Below are 14,443 nucleotides of genomic sequence, written 5' to 3'. Positions count from 1 at the left end.
AGTATGTTATCGAGGAAGGATGGTGCATCCTTGGCAGTGGCACGTGCCCCTGTGTCGCCGTCTTCTTGTGTTGTGCCGGAGGGCGGAGCCCTTTCTTCCCTTTTGGCAGCAAGTGCCATGGTTTGCACTGTGCTTTGGACCTTGAAGACTACGTCATCAGGCAAGATCTTCAGTTTTCTATACCTGGGGTCCAGAGCAGCAGCGAGCAGGATTGTGTTTGGCGATTGAGGGTTAAACTTAAATAGTTCTTGGTTTGTTTCCCATCGTGTTGCGATCTCTTATACCACATGAGCCTGGAATGCCTTTACTGGTGTAGTCTCAAAAGCAATACTCTTGATGGATTTCGTAAGGCCTTGCACCATCTTTGGAAGAACAGAGATAGTAACATATTTTTCACCACTCAGAAACTCGGTAGCTCCAACAAATGGCTGAAGGCCCTCGCTCAGCTCCCCAATCAGGTCCCACTGTTCGTTGTTGAGGTCAAGGTAGTGCTTCCCTCTCTGTGTCACTGCTGGGTCGGAGAGTGTAGCAGTCACTGGCCACCTTTGATCCACCAGCCTGGATAACATTTTATGAGTAGAGTTCCAGCGAGTACTTACATCTTGCACCAACATTTTTTCATCACTGGAGTGCCCTGAGCCCATTTGCTTCTGCTTAGCCTTTAGCTTGGTGCATGCCAGTTCACTTCTCTTGAAGTGTTCGACAAGGGATCTTGAAGCACCCACAGTCTTGGAGATAGCTGGGTTGCTCTTGAGACCAGCCTGCACCACCAAGTTTAGGGTGTGACCTGCACATCGCACTGATGCCCATCCATGTTTTTTCCCCACAATGGCCACAGCTGATATGACATTGGACGCGTTGTCATGGACAACAGCTTTGATCTTCTCTGGTGGAATTTCGAATTTGGCAATAACCTCTTCAATCCACTCTGCAATATGTGCACCCGTGTGTCTCTCTTCAAGGGGCATGGTTGTAAGGCAGTGGGACTCCATTTCCCAATCCTCTCTCAGAAAGTGACACGTCACCCCCATATAGGCCTCTGTCGCTACACTTGTCCAAATGTCAGTAGTGAGTGCCATCATGTTTGGCGTCTTAAGCCTCTCGATCAACTTGCCTTTGACCTCCTCATACTTTTTCTCCATCTTATTCGTGAAGAAGGTCCTTGAGGGAAGTGTGTAGTTCGGGTTGAAACTCGAAATCATCTTTCTGAATCCTTTATCTTCCACCATGGACAGAGGGCGCATGTCTGTCACAATCATATTCAAGATGCTATTGCTGAACTCAGCTGCTTGTTCACTTGAACATGATGGACCCGTCCTTATAAAGCTGTCCATTGTACGCTGTGATCCGCTGAAAAAGAGGTGAAATAATAATTAATATTGATATTTATTAGGTAAGTTCATAACAAAACTGGAGAATGCGCATTTACACACCCTAGACCTGTTGCCTATTATTGACACAAATATCAGAATAGCAAGATAACAGGTCAGGTGGTGTAATAATTGGAGCCTAAAATGCACCAATTAAATAGTTGTTTGCAATCATCATGAGAAGAGTCGACCGGTCTAGGGTGTGTAAATGTACATTCTCCACATACACACTCTTTCTCTCTCACACACACACACACACACACACACACACACACACACACACACACACACACACACACACACACACACACACTCACTCTCTCTCTCTCTCACACACCAACAGGCTAGTGTGATCACACACACACACACACACACACAACGCTGTTAAATTAGCCGCTAACGTTAGGTTAACATTTTAGGTTAGGTTGAGCTTTGTATTTGTATTTCAGAAAACGGCAAGCCACATCAAAAAAATGCAGCGTGAATGCAGTTACTAATAGTCATATTGGCAACGTGGCAAGCCAGCAGCACAACTACTACTAGTCTTAATATCAAGTAGCAATCATTAGCATACATTTACATTAGCGTTGTGTATAGTTAACGTTACGTTACCTTGCTCCGCTCGACGTAGATGCTGATGCGCTGGTGGATGCGTAGACTGGATGTTTACCGTTCAGGTGCTGAAGCATTGACGACATACTGTTGTGATATGCAAGGATCGTCTTACAGTACTTGCACACCACTGAGTTCGTGTCCTTTTTCAGCGTGAAATGATCCCACACTTTAGACAGTTTCGGTCGCTTTTTCGGCCCTGGTTCTTCCCTTCCCGGCTCCTCCTGTATGCTTTCTCCGTCGCCTCGTTCCATTTTGCGGGGTCCGCTCGCTAGTTGCTATAGCTGCTCTCTGGTCTGTCTGTGTCCTCACGTGTTTACACAGGAAGAGCGCTGTGCCACACCAGTAAGCGTCCGTGAGAAACAGTCTCTCTAAATGCCGTGTCGAGGCGAATCATTTTGGCCTCGATCAATTTAATTATTCGAGTTATTCGAGGTACTCGAGGAATCGCGACAGCTCTAATGTCCATGTATATGTCTTAGCTTGCAGGCAGGGAATACGCAGTGACAAACAGTGGATCGAAACCAACCTGGGTCCCTTTTCCGAATACACAACCTACTCTGACCTGGCATTCTTCAACATCTCTGGGGTAAATCATACGTTACGCTCACAGTCTTCCTTTCAAGCAAAGCGCAATGTCCATAACCTTTTCACGTCTGCTCGTAGATTTACCATTGTGAAGGGGAAATCGTGATTCATACTTTGTTCTTGTCATCAGGTGGCAGTTTTGGACTCCCTCTCACCAAATCAGAAAGCTGAGCTGATCCTGGATCCAGACAGTAACGCTTTGGACAATGAGACCATTGTGAGGGATGTGTTCAGCAGCTTGACAGAGTCCCCTGATGAAGAAAAGCTCAATCAGTTTTTCGAGACTTTTGCAGGACTCGCTATGAAGGTAAATGCTTAAGTGTGGGTTTGCTTGTCAAGTTTTCCCATTAGTTGATATAAAGTCCATGTAAAACTTCTCCTCGGCTGAAGGGCATTTGCTATAAGCCTCCTAGGGACCTAAATTGGGCCGACCTGTAATGATGAATTTCCAGTATACTCCTGGAATGACTTAATCCCTGCGATGTCTTGATACCCACTGCTGATGGTCTGAAGTACAATATTATGTGCCACCAAGATTAATCTCATTTCTGCTATGATCACCATAATGGTAGCATGCCCTTCTTAAGTAAACCACAAATCATTTTATTTACAGAGAAACATCACCACCATCCAAAATCGAGCCGTAAGAGACACCATCCTGAACCTGACCTTGACAGCTCTTGCTCCTGAATTCCACAACTTTGAGCCAAGAGACTTCCAGCGGTGGTTCCAGGTCAATCTGGTTATTGTGATTGCCAGCATCCATCCTGGCATTTTGGTTGTGATCCCCAGTAACATCAGCTGTAGATCCTACAATGCCATGTAAGAGATGATAAGTTTGAAGTCCACAGACACACATGACGAGGCTGCATACCAGAACTGGTACTCCAGACAGACCGCAATAACATGTATTTTCTTCCCTCAGACTCACTGGTCTTCAGCAAAGTTTGGAATCCCTGCCACTGTATCTCACAGAGGGTGTGAGATCAAGCATCGAGTCACTAATGGAGACATTCAAACGTATGTGGCAAACTGCACTTTTGACACAATTGTTCTGGAAAGCCAAGATCCACTACTATACAAAATAGCTCTACTAATGCCATGGCTTCAATTAAATTTTCTGTCAAACAGGCTGCCCAAGACCAAGACCTTTGTTGGTAAGTTGAGTCAACTTGGGTGTATGGGTATGGCTGTGTTTTGTTGGATGGTGCACTATCAATCACAATGCGGAAGTTAGGCATGGCAAAGTTGTTAAGGGGGCTGCAATAAGTTTGTGTTACCTTGTCTAATATGTCATAAAAACTTACAATTATGTCTTGCATTTCGCCAGTGCAAAGAAACAGCGGTTGATGGTAAGTCAAAAGAAAATGCAGACGTCTGAAATTGGTCAAAAAATTCTCAAAATTATGCTACAACTTCTGAAACATTCATTTATTTTTGGCAGAGTCCCGTGTCTGTGGTGGAGTCAACAGGTAGGCATATCACTTTTTTGTTCAGAGTTGGGATAGGCAAATGTGCTTTGAGCCATCCAATAGACACAACAACAGCTTTCCTTTTATTGTTTCCTTCAGCTCACGACTTGAACAATTCCTGTCTTCTGGTAATTCCTCTGGAGCCCTGTGCAAGTTTACCATCATTGAGCACGCCTGTTCCTCGGTAAGCTTTGTTACGTTGAGAGTGTCTGTGAATCATTTGGCTCCTACTCCAGTATCTTGAGTTGATTAGCCTTAGACACACAGAAACCTCACCCCCCCCTCCCCACACACTCTGTATCATTTTGTTTTTCCAAGTCTACCCATCTCAGACCCAGCAATTTGGTCACACTGATGAGATGCCCTCTGGGAAGCCAAATGACTTATCCAGTAGAGGTCTGGAAGCTTTTCTTCCAAAAGGCAGCTCCTGCGCTAGACCAGGCTCTTCTGGAATTTTCCACCATGGTAAACCCAATCCCATAATCTCAGAGAACTGTTGTTTTTCTGTATGAATTTTGTGTCATACCAAAATGGTTTCTGCCATTTCAGGCCCCCAACAACAGTGGCCCATTCCTGTCACATGTCCTTGAGGCACTTGGAGAGGTGAAAATCGGTAACTTCAGCCAGGCACAACTGCAGAATCAGAGCTTTGTCAGCAAGTGGTTCCAGGGGAAACTTCGTCCATTCTTGGCTGCTCCATCACGCAACTTCCTGGTCTGTCTCAGCTCCAGGAACTTCAGCTGTCAGACCTACCGAATTGTGTAAGTAAACCTTGCTCCAATGTGAAAAAAGGATGGCAGAGGAGCCTGCAGTTGTCAAATAGATTAGATCTTAAAGGTCATCTTTCACATTTCAGCATCCAGGCTCTCAGCAGCCAAATGGCGTCCATGGACAGAAAAACACAGCGAGCAGTCTTCACTGACTTCATCTATCCATTCCTCGCAAGAAATGACTCGTCAGGTAAAACCAGAGACTCGGGGGTCAACTCCGTAAAGTCTTGATACCATGTGGCATTGATATCCTGCTAACGTCTTTGCTTGTGTCTTCATTTCAGATCCTGGCTGTGTCTCAAACATCAACGGTAGCGCAGAGTGGCTACAGATAACCTTTGGCAACTTCTCTGGTTTTGCTACCCTGCAGGATTTGCAAACCATCAATCCACACTTCTCCACTGTAAGTGGCTGGTGTGATTGTACAGGAGTATTAGTGGCCCTCATTGAAAGGTCCACCTACGGCTTTGCACTTACTGTCTTTATTTCCTTTTGTAGGCAGGTGCGTTGTCACTGCTTACCCCTACCCAGGTGGCACAGCTGACACTGAGCTCAGGAGCCTTGAATGACACAGACCTGATCAATGTTGTGTTTGAGCGACTGGAACAGGGTAACGCTTTGGAAAATGTGGATGAGTTCCTGACGCAACTGACAGCAAATGGAGAGGTGGGCTACACCTCCACTTTGATCAAAGGAAAATCCTGGCTTTTAAACTGAGCCAGCACTTATCCTCTCATGTCATACTTTTGCAGGTCCCTGATATCCAACCTGTTGTGAGAGATCTTGTAATGAATCGGACCTTCACGATCATCAGTCCCCATTTTCCGGGCTTTGAAAGACACGACTGGTTTGTTTGGTTCCGAGTAATACTGATGCCTGTCCTCCCAAGTTTCAATCCAGTGATGCTCAAGAGCGTAACCTCAAACATCAACTGCACAAACTACCATGTCGTGTGAGTTGCATTACACAGAGGGACGACATTGCATGTATGGCTCAGGTGTACCAAATGTGATTGAAGAACTGGTTATGAGTTTGTATATTCACCATTTGCAGTGTGAGTGGGTTTACTGAGGCTTCCCATGCGATACCATTGCACATGCAGCGAGAGATCGCAGAGGTTCTGCTGGACTTCCTGAAGACATCTGCCAATGTTATCAACACACCAGGTATGGCTGACAGAGTAGACTGTGCCCCACCGCTGCTTAGTTGGGCTTGCCCATTGACCTCAGACCATGGCAACGTATGCTTAAGTTGCACGGAGTATTGACCCAACCATTTAATTGTATGGTAACTTTTGATTTGGCCTGTTGCATGTATGGGTCATAATGAGAGATAGTGCTTGCTACTTTGTAAATATGCTAATGTCCATGTATATGTCTTAGCTTGCAGGCAGGGAATACGCAGTGACAAACAGTGGATCGAAACCAACCTGGGTCCCTTTTCCGAATACACAACCTACTCTGACCTGGCATTCTTCAACATCTCTGGGGTAAATCATACGTTACGCTCACAGTCTTCCTTTCAAGCAAAGCGCAATGTCCATAACCTTTTCACGTCTGCTCGTAGATTTACCATTGTGAAGGAGAAATCGTGATTCATACTTTGTTCTTGTCTTTAGGTGGCAGTTTTGGACTCCCTCTCACCAAATCAGAAAGCTGAGCTGATCCTGGATCCAGACAGTAACGCTTTGGACAATGAGACCATTGTGAGGGATGTGTTCAGCAGCTTGACAGAGTCCCCTGATGAAGAAAAGCTCAATCAGTTTTTCGAGACTTTTGCAGGACTCGCTATGAAGGTAAATGCTTAAGTGTGGGTTTGCTTGTCAAGTTTTCCCATTAGTTGATATAAAGTCCATGTAAAACTTCTCCTCGGCTGAAGGGCATTTGCTATAAGCCTCCTAGGGACCTAAATTGGGCCGACCTGTAATGATGAATTTCCAGTATACTCCTGGAATGACTTAATCCCTGCGATGTCTTGATACCCACTGCTGATGGTCTGAAGTACAATATTATGTGCCACCAAGATTAATCTAATTTCTGCTATGATCACCATAACGGTAGCATGCCCTTCTTAAGTAAACCACAAATCATTTTATTTACAGAGAAACATCACCACCATCCAAAATCGAGCCGTAAGAGACACCATCCTGAACCTGACCTTGACAGCTCTTGCTCCTGAATTCCACAACTTTGAGCCAAGAGACTTCCAGCGGTGGTTCCAGGTCAATCTGGTTATTGTGATTGCCAGCATCCATCCTGGCATTTTGGTTGTGATCCCCAGTAACATCAGCTGTAGATCCTACAATGCCATGTAAGAGATGATAAGTTTGAAGTCCACAGACACACATGACGAGGCTGCATAACAGAACTGGTACTCCAGACAGACCGCAATAACATGTATTTTCTTCCCTCAGACTCACTGGTCTTCAGCAAAGTTTGGAATCCCTGCCACTGTATCTCACAGAGGGTGTGAGATCAAGCATCGAGTCACTAATGGAGACATTCAAACGTATGTGGCAAACTGCACTTTTGACACAATTGTTCTGGAAAGCCAAGATCCACTACTATACAAAATAGCTCTACTAATGCCATGGCTTCAATTAAATTTTCTGTCAAACAGGCTGCCCAAGACCAAGACCTTTGTTGGTAAGTTCAGTCAACTTGGGTGTATGGGTATGGCTGTGTTTTGTTGGATGGTGCACTATCAATCACAATGCGGAAGTTAGGCATGGCAAAGTTGTTAAGGGGGCTGCAATAAGTTTGTGTTACCTTGTCTAATATGTCATAAAAACTTACAATTATGTCTTGCATTTCGCCAGTGCAAAGAAACAGCGGTTGATGGTAAGTCAAAAGAAAATGCAGACATCTGAAATTGGTCAAAAAATTCTCAAAATTATGCTACAACTTCTGAAACATTCATTTATTTTTGGCAGAGTCCCGTGTCTGTGGTGGAGTCAACAGGTAGGCACATCACTTTTTTGTTCAGAGTTGGGATAGGCAAATGTGCTTTGAGCCATCCAATAGAGACAACAACAGCTTTCCTTTTAATGTTTCCTTCAGCTCACGACTTGAACAATTCCTGTCTTCTGGTAATTCCTCTGGAGCCCTGTGCAAGTTTACCATCATTGAGCACGCCTGTTCCTCGGTAAGCTTTGTTACGTTGAGAGTGTCTGTGAATCATTTGGCTCCTACTCCAGTATCTTGAGTTGATTAGCCTTAGACACACAGAAACCTCACCCCCCCCCCCCCCCCACTCTGTATCATTTTGTTTTTCCAAGGCTACCCATCTCAGACCCAGCAATTTGGTCACACTGATTAGATGCCCTCTGGGAAGCCAAAGGACTTATCCAGTAGAGGTCTGGAAGCTTTTCTTCCAAAAGGCAGCTCCTGCGCTAGACCAGGCTCTTCTGGAATTTTCCACCATGGTAAACCCAATCCCATAATCTCAGAGAACTGTTGTTTTCCTGTATGAATTTTGTGTCATACCAAAATGGTTTCTGCCATTTCAGGCCCCCAACAACAGTGGCCCATTCCTGTCACATGTCCTTGAGGCACTTGGAGAGGTGAAAATCGGTAACTTCAGCCAGGCACAACTGCAGAATCAGAGCTTTGTCAGCAAGTGGTTCCAGGGGAAACTTCGTCCATTCTTGGCTGCTCCATCACGCAACTTCCTGGTCTGTCTCAGCTCCAGGAACTTCAGCTGTCAGACCTACCGAATTGTGTAAGTAAACCTTGCTCCAATGTGAAAAAAGGATGGCAGAGGAGCCTGCAGTTGTCAAATAGATTAGATCTTAAAGGTCATCTTTCACATTTCAGCATCCAGGCTCTCAGCAGCCAAATGGCGTCCATGGACAGAAAAACACAGCGAGCAGTCTTCACTGACTTCATCTATCCATTCCTCGCAAGAAATGACTCGTCAGGTAAAACCAGAGACTCGGGGGTCAACTCCGTAAAGTCTTGATACCATGTGGCATTGATATCCTGCTAACGTCTTTGCTTGTGTCTTCATTTCAGATCCTGGCTGTGTCTCAAACATCAACGGTAGCGCAGAGTGGCTACAGATAACCTTTGGCAACTTCTCTGGTTTTGCTACCCTGCAGGATTTGCAAACCATCAATCCACACTTCTCCACTGTAAGTGGCTGGTGTGATTGTACAGGAGTATTAGTGGCCCTCATTGAAAGGTCCACCTACGGCTTTGCACCTACTGTCTTTATTTCCTTTTGTAGGCAGGTGCGTTGTCACTGCTTACCCCTACCCAGGTGGCACAGCTGACACTGAGCTCAGGAGCCTTGAATGACACAGACCTGATCAATGTTGTGTTTGAGCGACTGGAACAGGGTAACGCTTTGGAAAATGTGGATGAGTTCCTGACGCAACTGACAGCAAATGGAGAGGTGGGCTACACCTCCACTTTGATCAAAGGAAAATCCTGGCTTTTAAACTGAGCCAGCACTTATCCTCTCATGTCGTACTTTTGCAGGTCCCTGATATCCAACCTGTTGTGAGAGATCTTGTGATGAATCGGACCTTCACGATCATCAGTCCCCATTTTCCGGGCTTTGAAAGACACGACTGGTTTGTTTGGTTCCGAGTAATACTGATGCCTGTCCTCCCAAGTTTCAATCCAGTGATGCTCAAGAGCGTAACCTCAAACATCAACTGCACAAACTACCATGTCGTGTGAGTATTGAGAATCTTACTGCAAATTGGAGAATATAAGTTGCGTTTTCATGCAAAGATTTTACTTTTATCCAGCCCTGTCATCAACTTGTCTGCACCATCGACATAAATAAGATGGACACCATTTGAGGTCCATTATTTATCGGCTCAATACTATAACTTAACAACCGATAACGATAGCTGGAATAACACAATACTATACACATATTTTCAGAACTTACCAGGTTGTCCAACTGCCAGGAAATGTGTTTTATAACGTTAACTCCCGTCCCGGTGTAAGATGAGGCCTAATACGCAAGCACCAGCCATGAGCTAATCGCTAACTGGTTAGCCGTTAGCGTCACATAAACAGGTTTTATTTTTGGTGTTAAAGCAACAAACGTTTTTATATGGATATCTCAGAGAAATGCTTTGACTGTGGGGATGTTCGTTCTTCACAAGCTCCTTTCTTAGCTGTTGTAAGGATATAGTTAACAGAGACGAGACTAGGCAGCTAGGCTAACGTTACCACTGAGCTATATTAAATGGAACGTTACAACGTTGCTGCCCTACCCACACTATAGCCTATCAGTAAACAACGTAGAGTAAAGCGTCAAGGTTAGATTTGTAAAACCAACATTTGCTCCAAAAGGAATTAAATCATAAAGTTAATCAAAATGCCACGGAAACATTAGGCTGCTTCGGATAATTTCCCCAGTGAGGCCGAGAGGAGCATACATGCCTCCACTTTTGGTCTCATGTGGGAATCTTCCTGGTTAGTTTTGGCGAGACAAAAAATATTACAACTTAAAGTGCCATATTTAGAGAGCTAGACTGTATATAAATACACAACGCACTGTGCGCATTCTAGAAACAGCAGCTCTACATAAGAAAGTTCAGAGGGGCGGGGAGCCCACAGAGGTTCTAAATCAACGGAGCTACTGCGCATAATCTGGTTCCACTGATCTGGCCGGATTTTGGCTTCAATAAACATACAGGGAGGAGATAGGGACACTCCCTCCATTCATATATCTCAGTGGTCTGCACACCCCTTTTTATGCCTCCGCCGGCGATAGCCAGGCCGGAGGCATTATGGATCCGGGTTGTCCGTCCGTCCGTCCGTATGATGTTCGTTAACGCAATATATGAGGAACGCCTTAATGGAATTTCATCAAATTTGCCTCAAACATCGACTTAGACTCAAGGATGAACTGATTACATTTTGGTGTTCAAACTTCAAGGTCACTGTGACCTCACGAATGCCATTCCCAAGTTGGTTAACGCAATATCTCAAGAACGGCTTAACTCATTCATGGCCAGTTTAGGACTGCCAATATTTAGCACAGGCCAAAGATTTTCATAATTGTTGGTCATCTTTCAAGACCCACAGTAAATTATCTATTAGCACCAGAGTGATTTGCAATACCTCAAAATGAAGATGTATGTCTCTGGGTTCACCAGGAAAAAAAAAGTGAGCTTTTAGCATGTTCTGTACTCTACTTACTGTATATCCATTTATATACACCCTGTTTTAGCCCAAAAGGTCTCTCTGAGATGACAAACAGGAGAAAAGGCAATTTCTGTAAAATACACGTTCTCAAGCAGAACTCGCTCTCAATTCTTTTATTTTGAACTGTATTGACATCAGACATGTAAATACTATTCGTTATGACACAAATGAAAAAAAAAAAAAAATATATATATATATATATACACATGAAGTGCTTTTTTTTTTACATTCAACAATACAGCAGTGTGAGTGAGTGTGCAGACAGACACACAGACAGACAGACAGACAGACAGACAGACACACCGACAGACAGACAGACAGACAGACAGACAGACAGACAGACAGACACACACACACACACACACACACACACACACACACACGATCCCCCTTCGTTGCGTGATTTCTAACCCCACATAGGATAAGCAATAACCACGCCCTGTGGCGCCGGGATTGGCCAGGAGCAACACTGGAGGGCACGCAGCCCAGCGATTTCATGAACCAACTGAATAGCTCTTGAGAAGGACAGCGGGCTGCTGTGACTGCCGCTTCTGGCTTGTCTTCTTGCCTCCCTGTCCTATACTCCCTGCTGTTTGATCGTTCCCGTTTTCCCCTCGGCTATTCAACACTTCCTCACCGCCCTCTGGATTACCCGTCAAACTGATCGATCATTTCCTCATTCCTCCGATGATCAAACGCATCTCTGGAACTTTCTCCCGTTTTCTCCGGCTGGCACACAGGAAAGCGACCAGCTCCTGCAGCGCGCGAGGGGCGTTTCAATGGCGTTTCTCCTGTCTGCACAAGGCAAGCTCCTTATCCGTTTTCTGATATTCCTCCTGCTCAATTTCAAAACAACAGCTGCGGTATGTGTTTGTTCACGTGTTGTCTTAGATGGTAGGGACCTGATACTATGTCAGAGGCTGGGGAAGTGTTTGAAATACGCGCTGCAGTAATAAAAACAAAAACACGTCAAACACGTCTTTGGCGTGGATGGCTATTTCTGATAAGACATCAAAGACGTCTTTGGCGGTGAATGAGTTAATAGAATTTCTTCTGATTTGGCTCAAACATCGACTTGGACGCAAAGATGAACTGATTCCATTTTGGTTATCAAAGGTGAAGGTCACTGTGACCTCTCGAATGCCATTTTCAAGCTTGTCAACGAGATGTCTCAGGAATGTCTTGATGGAATTTCTTCGAATTTGCCAAAATTTTGGTGGTCAAAGTTCAAGGTCACTGTGACCTCACACACCCAATTTCCAAGCTCTGTAACGCAACATCTCAGGAGCGCCTTGACGGAATTTCTTCAAATTTGCCTCAAATGGCGATTTGGACTCAAGAATGAACTAATGGCGGAGGCATAAGTCCGCGTTGCGGTTGTTCTAGTGTTAGGAATCTATCTATCTATCTATCTACTGTATCTATCTATCTATAAATTTGGCAATGTGGGCAATGTCTTTCAATTTAAGCGAGAACAAAAAATTACAGAACAAATAAATTGATTTCCCCCTCTGCTATTTTTTGTTCTTGCTTAAACCAAATGTTTTATGGTCACTCACGATTCAGTAGGTCACGGGTTCGAGCTTTAAAACTTGTTATATAAGGATTTATTGAAATGTCTATGGAGAAAATGAATGCGAAACTTACTTCCGGGGCAAATTACGTCACGAAAAGTCACGTGCCTGTTGAGCTCTATTGCTAAGGCGAGACACTACAGCTGAATAGATATCACCATGAACCTTCCCCAATTCATTACTTACATTAAGACAATAATTTTTTGTATTACACATTTTCTGTTATGATTAAATATGCAAAAGATTAGATGAACATTACAAATAATTATAACAGGCTCTCTTGAATACTCGATTCTGATTGGTCAATCAACAAGATTCACCGGTCATTATTTCTCGACAACCGACCGCTGCTCTGCCACACCTGGATTAATCAGTTGATAAGAGCCTTTTGTCAGCAAGCACTACTAATTAGGCCAACCAGTTGCAGCTGTGGTGTCTTGTGTGCCAATTACGAATGAAACCGCTTTGTCGTTGAAAACGCTATTAAAAAATCTATTTGAATAATTATTTTTGTCAGATTATTGAATGATTTAGTTGTAGGCCGTGTTCTAAGCGGGATAATGTATAGTGAGCCGGTGATTACTGGAAATAATGACCTTCAGGTGAATGATTAAGCCCTCCGCTGCGCGTCGGGCTCAATCATTCACCTGTCGGTCATTATTTTGCCAGTAATCACCGGCTCACAATACATTATCCCTTACGTAATCTCCACAAAACAGTCAAATAGTGGTCCATATTATTACTAATAGGCCACTTCTCACTGACTGAACCCAAAGAAAATAGGCTACTGAAGCACACACATTCCCATGTGGGTGGCGGTGTGTGTGTCACAATTGTGATGTCATTGTCATCAGTTATCTCACTTGTGCAATTGTGATATCATCAATGATGTCATCCTTCCTGGCTGAGGCTTTATAAGTGATGGGAGTATACGTAGGGAGAAGAGGACAAATGGCGCATCATCTCCAGAGTAAGTGGTGGAAGTATCAGTAGGGACAAGTGGCGCATCTGACAAGGTTACACTGTCACACTCAAAGGTAGCCTACTTAACTTTAGCAACTTTGTGCCCAGTCAATATGCTTTTTCCTCAGCCACAGCTCCCAGCTCACTGGCTCCCATTAGCTATATACCTGTAGCCTTGATTGTCTATTTTAAAGGAGCTACGAGCAACTTTTTCGATTGTTATTAAACAGTATAAATTTAATATCAATGCATCACATCTTACCTCTAATAGTCGACGAGACCAACGCAGAGTAGTCTCGCTTGAACCCCGAGTGAATCGGCCAGTGTTAGTCTGTCTGTGGCCAGGGCAGATCAGGAAGTGAAATGAAACGGTTTGCAGCAGCCACTTCGGCCATAACCACAAAATAACTTCCAAAAAACCTGTTAGAATATAACGAGAGATGTTCCCGAGAGTATGCGTGGCGTTCACATTGTTTATGTTATGTTGCTAGGCAGCGCGAACGGGGTAGGCAGGCAGCTGCGTTTCACTTCCGGGTTTCACTTCCGCGTTTCACTTCCGGGTGTAGCCGGTCCGGCGGTAGGAGAGAGAGAGAGAGAGCCCCCTGTTGACGCGAGTTTAGACAGACACAGACTTAATAATCACCTAAGGGAGCAATCTCCGATTGACATGGCTTTGGTCTCAGCTACTATTATAAGTAAGATGTGATGCATCAATATTGTAATTATACTGTTTAATAACAATCGAAAAAGTTGCTCGTAGCTGCTTTAAGCTCCACCCATAGCTATCGTAGCTATGCGACAACCCGTTAGCACATGACTAAGTCCCAAACCCAGTGCTCCATCGCTGCCAGTTTAGTAGCCTATAACCATTTTCCTTTAGTGTGCCTCATCCACTGTTTCCTCCCATGGCACCGTAAGATCCCC

At 44.4% G+C, this 14,443-nt stretch overlaps 1 protein-coding gene across 1 annotated transcript in view; it reads left to right on the top strand.

Moving 5' to 3' along the window:
* The window catches only part of LOC310773229 (uncharacterized protein), an 85,815-nt gene that overhangs the window by 13,681 nt on the left and 57,691 nt on the right, over positions 1 to 14,443 (top strand). Inside the window, exons 48-77 of the mRNA XM_083633120.1 lie at positions 82 to 160; positions 2,472 to 2,571; positions 2,701 to 2,877; positions 3,184 to 3,392; positions 3,496 to 3,590; positions 3,702 to 3,727; positions 3,901 to 3,922; positions 4,015 to 4,042; positions 4,142 to 4,226; positions 4,361 to 4,507; positions 4,592 to 4,803; positions 4,899 to 5,002; positions 5,097 to 5,215; positions 5,311 to 5,478; positions 5,565 to 5,764; positions 5,866 to 5,978; positions 6,195 to 6,301; positions 6,431 to 6,607; positions 6,914 to 7,122; positions 7,226 to 7,320; positions 7,432 to 7,457; positions 7,631 to 7,652; positions 7,745 to 7,772; positions 7,872 to 7,956; positions 8,090 to 8,236; positions 8,321 to 8,532; positions 8,628 to 8,731; positions 8,826 to 8,944; positions 9,040 to 9,207; positions 9,294 to 9,493. Of these exons, the coding sequence (XP_083489246.1) occupies positions 82 to 160; positions 2,472 to 2,571; positions 2,701 to 2,877; positions 3,184 to 3,392; positions 3,496 to 3,590; positions 3,702 to 3,727; positions 3,901 to 3,922; positions 4,015 to 4,042; positions 4,142 to 4,226; positions 4,361 to 4,507; positions 4,592 to 4,803; positions 4,899 to 5,002; positions 5,097 to 5,215; positions 5,311 to 5,478; positions 5,565 to 5,764; positions 5,866 to 5,978; positions 6,195 to 6,301; positions 6,431 to 6,607; positions 6,914 to 7,122; positions 7,226 to 7,320; positions 7,432 to 7,457; positions 7,631 to 7,652; positions 7,745 to 7,772; positions 7,872 to 7,956; positions 8,090 to 8,236; positions 8,321 to 8,532; positions 8,628 to 8,731; positions 8,826 to 8,944; positions 9,040 to 9,207; positions 9,294 to 9,493 (3,583 nt within the window). The remainder of the gene's footprint in view (positions 1 to 81; positions 161 to 2,471; positions 2,572 to 2,700; positions 2,878 to 3,183; positions 3,393 to 3,495; positions 3,591 to 3,701; positions 3,728 to 3,900; positions 3,923 to 4,014; positions 4,043 to 4,141; positions 4,227 to 4,360; positions 4,508 to 4,591; positions 4,804 to 4,898; positions 5,003 to 5,096; positions 5,216 to 5,310; positions 5,479 to 5,564; positions 5,765 to 5,865; positions 5,979 to 6,194; positions 6,302 to 6,430; positions 6,608 to 6,913; positions 7,123 to 7,225; positions 7,321 to 7,431; positions 7,458 to 7,630; positions 7,653 to 7,744; positions 7,773 to 7,871; positions 7,957 to 8,089; positions 8,237 to 8,320; positions 8,533 to 8,627; positions 8,732 to 8,825; positions 8,945 to 9,039; positions 9,208 to 9,293; positions 9,494 to 14,443) is intronic.

This window comes from Poromitra crassiceps, assembly GCF_964638095.1.
Source record: "Poromitra crassiceps genome assembly, chromosome: 3".
Lineage (NCBI taxonomy): Eukaryota > Metazoa > Chordata > Actinopteri > Beryciformes > Melamphaidae > Poromitra > Poromitra crassiceps.
This window is presented reverse-complemented; position numbering and strand designations above follow the sequence as displayed.